We start from the raw sequence: 7,869 nt of genomic DNA, 5'->3' as shown, positions 1-7,869 counted from the left end.
CATATATATATATATATATATATATATATATATATAAATAAATGAAATTTAAACTTCATAATGTCGTACTTGTACTTCTGACCGACCTCTATATATTTTATATGATATTATCACTTCTTAGAGTGTCGGAACGGTCTTTTGCTGTCTACCTCTTTTGTATCCCGCAATATTGTACTTCCTCTATGTATTTTATATTTCCTCTATATATTTTATATGACACAATTACTACTCAGAGAGTCAAACCGGTCTATTCCTATCTACTTATTTTGAATCCTAAACTATTGTAATTTTTTGGAGTAGTATCTTTTTGTAGTCCCAAAATATGTTAATTTTATTTTGATCCAAGTGAAGAGTCGGTGTTCAACTTCACACACACAAATATTTACATATTTTGGTCCATGTATTTGAATCCTGCCATGAATTTGTGATGTTTGTTAGTTATCTTACAGTTTAAAGTACTAAATTGGAACGAGCTACAGTGCCAATTTCAGGTGCAGGACAAGGCAAATGATGGCCAAGGAAATGAAGTTCACCCAGCTTATCAAATGGTTCAACCAAATAAGCCTCCAGTGAGTGCTACTTATCCTAGCTAATTTGTTGGTGTTGTTAATCCTAAAAACACTATTTGGTGATATAAACTTCATAAAGTCGTACTTGTACTTCTTGCAAAAATACTTCCTCTATATATTTTGTATAACACGATTACTACTCAGAGAGTCAAACCGATCTTTTCCTGTCTACCTATTTTAAATCCTAAAATGTTGTAATCTAAATTTTATGGAGAAGTACCTTTTTTGTAGTCTCAAAATATGTATATTTTATTTCGATTGAAATGAAGAGTTAATGTTCAACTTCACAGAGATAATTACATATTTTGAACCATGTATTTGAATCCCGACATGAATTTTGGAACGTTTGTTAGTTGTCTTGAAGTTTAAAGTACTAAAATAGCACTAGCTACCGTGCCAATTTCAGGTGCAAAAGGAGGCAAATGATGGCCAAGGAAATGAATCTAACCCAGCTTATCAAGTGGTTCAACCTTGTAACATTCCAGTAAGTGCTGTTTATGTCGGTGTTGTTTATGCTAAAAACACTATTTGGTGATTTAAACTTCAGAAAGTTGTACTTTTGCCTCCTGCAAAAATACTTCCTTGATATATTTTTATTTATGTGACATTATGACTATAGAGTTGAACCGATTTTTTCTTGTCTACCTATTTTGAATCCTAAAATATTGTCATCTTAATTTTATAGAGTGTTACCTTTTTTCTAGTGTTTAAATGTATAAAATTGTATTTCGATCTAACTGAGGAGTCATATTCAACTTCACATGGATAATTACATATTTTGATCCATGTAAGTGAATCCTGCCATGAATTTTGGAACATTTATTAATTAACTTACTGTTTAAAGAACTAAAATAACTCTAGCCAAAGTACCAATTTCAGGTAGAAGGGGATGCGAATGGTAGCCAAGGAAATGAATTTCACCCGGCTTGTCAAATGGTTCAGCCTCATAAAATTCCAGTAAGTAGTGAACTACCTTGTAAACCTTCATCGAATTAACAGTAACAAACTATTTAGGCGAATTTGGTGGTTTCTTTTCTTCATCCCCCGAAAAATAAGTTGAACACTTGCTGAGAACTAACAAAACTTAATTTTTTGATGTTATTTATGTAGGCTTCTTTCATCAGTAACCAAGCAATTCCAGCGCCCCTGACTAATTTATCTCCTGAAGCGCAGTTCAACATTGATGATTTTTTAATGGAAGAGGCAGATGATGTGCAAGGAAATAAATTTCACCTGGCTAATCAAATGGTTCAGCCTCATAACATTCCAGTGAGTGATTGTGACTTTCAACACTGCATGTTTAAAATACCTTGCAAACTTTATCTAAATCCAAATAACACTAGCATATTGTTTATCCTGGGTAATTTGTAGTGTTGTTTATTCTAAAAAATAATGAGGTACAACATCTGCTCTTATCAATATAAAACATCTGATATGTGGGCCATTGGTCCACATGATATTAACATTTTTTTCAGGGGGGAGACTCGCTAAGGTAGCTTGCTGCTACCTGGGCCTTCACACACTGCCTAGGCGTTGCACGTCAGGCTTGCCCTCCCTTCCCCCCCTCCCCCACCCACACACACACACAAACGCCCGCCCACACACATATATATATATATATAAAAAGAAATTTAAACTTCAATAAGTCGTACTTGTGATGACATCTCCAAAAATCTTTTCTTTCTCCATTTCTCTCCATCCTTCTTATTTTTTTCTGCCCTAGAAACACATTATTCATCATTTTGGTACCTGCCATCATTACTACCTAAGAGAGTCAAAACTATCTATTGCGGTCTACCTCTTTCGTGTCCTGAAATATTGTAATTTAAGTTTTATGGGGTAGTAACTTTTAAATAGTCTCACAATATGTAAATTTTGTTTCAATTTAATTTAGAAGTCAATGTTCAACTTCACACATGTAATTACATATTTTGATCCTTGTATTTGAATCCTGTCATGAATTTGGAACGTCTACTAATTATCTTATAGTTTAAAGTACTAAAATAGCACTAGCAGCAGCAGCTGTACCAATTTCAGGTGCGAGGTGAGGAAAATGATTGCCAAGGCAATGAATTTGACCCAGCTTATAATGTTCATCCTAATAACATTTCGGTGAGTTATAATGACTTTCAGAACTACATGTGCAAAACCTTCATCACTATTGACAGTAGCGTGCTGTTTATCTAGGCTATTTTTTGGTATTGTTCATCTTAAAAAAACTATGAGGTGATTTAAACTTCATAAAGCCGTACTTGTACTTCCTGCAAAATGCTTCCTCTATATATTTTATATGACTCTATTACTAAGAGTGTCAAACTGATTTTTTCCTCTGTACCTATTTTGAATCCTAAACTGTTGTAATTTTAATTTCTTGGAGTACTACCTTTTTTGTTGTCTCAAAATATGTATATTTGTTTCAATCTAAATGAATAGTCAATGTCCAACTTCACACAGATAGTTGCATAATTTGATCCATGTATTTGAATCTTGACATGAATTATGGAACTTTTGCTAGTTATCTTATGGTTTAAAGTAGTAATATAGCACTAGCTACAATGCCAATTTCAGGTGCAGGCGGAGGCAAATGATGGCCAAGGAAATGAATTTCACCCAACTTATCAAATGGGTCAACCTAATAACATCCCAGTAAGTGAAACTACCTTGTAAACCTTCATCCAAATTAACAAAAACGAACTGTTTAGGCGGATTTGGTGGTTTGCTTATCTTCATCCCCCAAAAAATAAGTTGAACACTTTCTGAGAACTATCACAACCTAATTTTTTGATGTTATTTATGTAGGCTTCTTTCATCAGTGCCCAAGGAATTCCAGCACCTTTCATGCTACCACCTCTGATTAATTTATCCCCTGAACCTGAGTTTGACATAGATGAATTTTTAGTGGACATTGGGGAGGGATTTTAAAGTGGGAGTTAAACTCAGTTACTAGGTATTTAGCCTTTTTAATAGACAAAAAAAAGTGTTATGTTTTAGGACTTACTGCTGAAAGAATGCAGTGTCTGTGTTAAGTGGTGTAAGCACTGCTTTTGTTCAATGTTTAAATAAATAAACACTTCAATGAGAGGTGAATGAAGTCTTGCTTCTGGATACATTGACCCTTATTTCCTTTTTTAAAAAAAATTAAAAAAAAAAAGCAAATTTGGGTGATGGTACATTTTTATTGTAGTAAACAAATAATTTTCTAATTTCTAGATGCTTATATATCTAATCTCATTATTTTTGTTCCCTCATTATTGATATATCAATGGATATTCCAATATAAGAAGAAAAGGTGAGGGAATAACTCTTAAAACGAGTTGTAAATGCATATTGCAGGACAGGTGTCAACAGGTGCTCAAAATTAAGATGCCTCAAAATCTTACTAAATTTTATGCTTCTCAAATTTTCTAAAATTCCTTCATAAAGTTAAAATTCCCACTTATAGCGTTTAAAGTCCATATGCATCTGAGTTTTCTGGTGCGTAAGCGATGACGGTTTAATATTTTTATTTTTGGGAAAATGCAACTTTGAGTAGTCTGTTAATGAGGATATTTTAACTTAATTAAGTCAAGAGTCCATCACAAACATTAGATAGACATATCACCTTCAAATTCAACTTATGAAATTAATCAAAATGACAAATTCTGTATACATTTGCTAGAATTTATATGGTGTATGTTTGAATAAACTTATAAAAAGTAACTTATAAACGCTTTTTAACTATTAAAACTCGGCTGATCCAAACTTACTTATAAACAAAAGGGTGCAATTCCATAAAGGGGAAGTCCAAAAATGGTACCAACTGTATAGGGAGGCATAACTCTTTCCTCTTTTAGATACTTGCTTTGATTCCATTTATTTATAACATGATATGATATTTGTTCCCTTTGACTCTTCCACCAATAATATAACATGCTTTTATAGCAATGGACGAAGGTTTTTGTATAGAGTATTTTTAAAGTTGCAATCTTGGTTGTATTTATGCATATAACTTTAAATTTTTTATCACATTTTAAAATTAACTTTGATACGTGTCGAGACCCTTTTTTTTGTTCTTAAATTTTATTACTTTTTTCTTCAAAAAGTATTTATCTTTAAAAAGTGAGGTGCTTGATCAACTTTTGAAAGAAAATAAGTATTTTTGAAAAATTACAAAAGTTGTTTTTACTCCTAGAAGTTAAAGATGGTATGTTTTTTTTTTTTTTTTTAAAAAAAAAAATACTATGAAAAGAATATACTTAGAAATTTTATTTGTAAAAAAATTTGCCAAATATTAATTGATGCTCAAAAGTGTTTTTAAAATTTATTATTCTAGTTAAACACAAACTATTTCTCCTCAAAAATACTTTTTAAAATAAGCTGAACGTAATATAATTATAGACCGAGGGAATAACTTTTTTTTTCATGGTGGCGTATGCAGTATACATATATGTATGAAATCGGATATTCCATATATATTTTTAGTGCAATTTTTTCTTCTTTTTTATAATACTCCATTTGTAATATGATAAAATAAAGTATATACGCTTAATAGGGAACTCTAAATTGCCGTTATTATATCTATTTCTATACTTGTGATTTGACTAGAAATAAGAATAATGCTAAAGCTTTTGGGGTGTGTCCAATGCCCATTTACTTGACCAAAAAAATAATAGGAATAATATCCAAAAATTGGAATATGATATTTTAATATAGATGGATCATTGTGATACGAAATTTGTGATGGGGGATTAATCTTCAACTTCACTTTTTTCTCCATGTTCCCCCGCCACTTGCAATGTCTCATGTCTCTCTTATGCAAAGTTAATCCCTCACCCAATATAGTCTGTTCGGAGTGATAAAATTAGCTCATGAAAATATGATTCATTCATTTTATTTAAGATTGAATGGATTATTAACTTGCTCATTTATTGATTCAACATATTTTGATCTGTACAATTAAGTTGATGAACTGAAATAATATGTAACTAATGAAAATTTTGTCAAGAAGATTTTTTTATATGTATTTACAAAAATAAATAAAGAAATTAAATCTTAATGAAAATTAATTAATGTATTAGATTATAACCCTCTCGATTCTTCTTTGAACAGGCATAAACACAGGATAATATTTTTCTTATTGCATTTTAAAAGGTACATTTCTTAAAGAAGAGAAGAAAATACGTCATAATTAAATCTTTTATTTATTTTCATACCTCAAGCATTTTTTGTGGCTAATTACTGTTGCAAAGAATTAGTGTTGATTCGTTTGGCACCAACAAACTCCGTGTGATTATATTCTAATTAATCCACTAAAGATGAAAGCTTTACGTGACGCATCACCAAATTAATGCAAATTATATACTCATTTTTAAGTCTTAACCCCACATATACTCCTTTACAAGCCACTATTTCTGGATTTCTTAAAAGGTCGAGTGCACTAATCATTATACAAAAAATTACCTAAATACACATCTTACTTTATCATAATTTCTAAAACTCTCTATCATTTAAAAAAAAAATTCAAAAATCCCTTTTCGGATACATCACTCCCCTCTCGCTGATACATTCTTATCCCCTCTCAGATACGTCACTCCCTTCTCCCCTCTCGCTGAAACATCCCTATCCCCCTCTCAAATACATCCCTCCCACTCGGATGCGTCCCTCCCCTATGTATCCGAATGTCATATCCCCTCTCTGACCGTCCCTCCCCACTCGGTTACATCTCTCCCCTATGTATCTAAATGTCTGCTAATGTATCCTGAAGTTCAAGTGATGTATTCGGAATTCATTAAATTTAAGCGATTTTTATAATTTGAAAGAGGAGTTAATATCTTAAAAGGTCATTGAACTATGCAAAATCATCTAACAAAGTCATTAAAGTTTGTTTTATATCAATAAAATCACTCAACTTACTAGTTTTATCTCCAAAAATCACTCAACTACATTTTTCATTAAACTATATTTGACATGACTAAATAAATTATTTTTTATGCCACCTAATCATCGCAATGAATAAAATTATAAAGTCAATATTTTTATGTCCTGATATTAGTTACATTTTTTCACGTTTGATTCGGATTTGGGAATCGAATTCCATTTTAGCATATGAATTTTATAGAATTTAGGAATCGAATTCCATTTTAGCATATGAATTTATACAATTAGTAAATTTGAATCCTAATTCAAAAAACACTTCAATGCTTTAAAAGATACTTAAAAGCCTCGGTCATGCCTCACTGGAACCAGTTACATGACAACCAAGTTGAACTTTGTTTTTATTTTTTTTAAAAGGATAAATTTGACACACAAGTCACATAAACAGATTTTAGAACATAAAATTAATTAGTATAGAGGATTATAAGCTAACCTAGGTGAAGGCAAAGAGAAGTGAAGCAGGAAAATAGTTCGTTGAAGTTGCAATTCTCCTAAGACCAAAGAACCTAGAAACGCTACTGATTATTTTGCAAAAAGAAAATCAGGCGAAGAAGGAGAAAAAAAGCATAATTACCTGGCATAAAAATAAACAGATTATATAATTTTATTATTTATTTATGAGATTGTGATTACCTGGCATAAAAATAAATATAATTTTATAATTTTGTTGGATTCATGATTGGGATAAAAAGTAATTTAAATTGTCATATCAAATTTATTGTCATGATAAATGTAGTTGAATGGTTTTTTAAGATAAAAACCTTAAGTTGAGTGACTTTATTGATACAAAACAAAGTTCAATGACTTTACTAGATAATTTTCTATAGTTCAATGATCTTTTAAGATATTAACTCTTTGAAAAAGAGTAGGGAAATAATGTAATTAGCTCTTAACACTATGAGATTTATGTAAATTATATCATTATTATATACTCCTTCCGATCCATATGACGTATCATACCGTATTTTTAACTTTTACATTTTGTTCAAAATAAGTAATTTTAATGTAATTAAGAATGTATTAATATTATTTAGTTTTTCAAATTTACGCTTTTTTTTTATAAGTGGGTTTTAACGTAACCAAGAAATGATATTAAATAGGGAAAATTGTACATAATGACAAACTATTAATTCAAATTAAATGGTATAATCACACTTTGATTTAATTGTGTCCTGTAGCAAACTGTTTGCCAACGCCTCTCTCCCTCAAACTCTCGCTCGCCACTCTCCTCTCTTGCTCACTCTCTCTGTGGTCGCCTCTCTCGCTTTATACACAGAAGTGTATAAATTGCGTTTCTGTTTGTATAAAGCGAGAGAAAATTGTATATACACATGCAAATACATATATATTCGTCCTATACACTTATAATTATACAATAAAAATATTC

The 7,869-nt window shown here is 30.9% G+C and overlaps 1 protein-coding gene across 8 annotated transcripts in view; it reads left to right on the top strand.

Annotated features, from left to right (window-relative positions):
• Window positions 1–3,676, top strand: part of LOC102605893 (nuclear transcription factor Y subunit gamma-like) — an 11,252-nt gene extending 7,576 nt beyond the window's left edge. For 6 of the 8 annotated variants that reach the window (XM_015313615.1, XM_015313616.1, XM_015313614.1 and 3 more), the window contains exons 12-18: window positions 480–569; window positions 958–1,053; window positions 1,431–1,526; window positions 1,680–1,838; window positions 2,583–2,681; window positions 3,120–3,215; window positions 3,369–3,676. In XM_015313615.1, the coding sequence (XP_015169101.1) occupies window positions 480–569; window positions 958–1,053; window positions 1,431–1,526; window positions 1,680–1,838; window positions 2,583–2,681; window positions 3,120–3,215; window positions 3,369–3,491 (759 nt within the window). In that variant the 3' untranslated portion in view covers window positions 3,492–3,676. The remainder of the gene's footprint in view (window positions 1–479; window positions 570–957; window positions 1,054–1,430; window positions 1,527–1,679; window positions 1,839–2,582; window positions 2,682–3,119; window positions 3,216–3,368) is intronic. The other 2 variants (XM_015313612.1, XM_015313611.1) reach the window with 2 other exon arrangements.
• Window positions 3,677–7,869: the final 4,193 nt, after the last annotated feature.

Source organism: Solanum tuberosum, unplaced genomic scaffold, assembly GCF_000226075.1.
Source record: "Solanum tuberosum cultivar DM 1-3 516 R44 unplaced genomic scaffold, SolTub_3.0 scf00244, whole genome shotgun sequence".
In the NCBI taxonomy this organism is placed as follows: Eukaryota; Viridiplantae; Streptophyta; class Magnoliopsida; order Solanales; family Solanaceae; genus Solanum; species Solanum tuberosum.
This window is presented reverse-complemented; position numbering and strand designations above follow the sequence as displayed.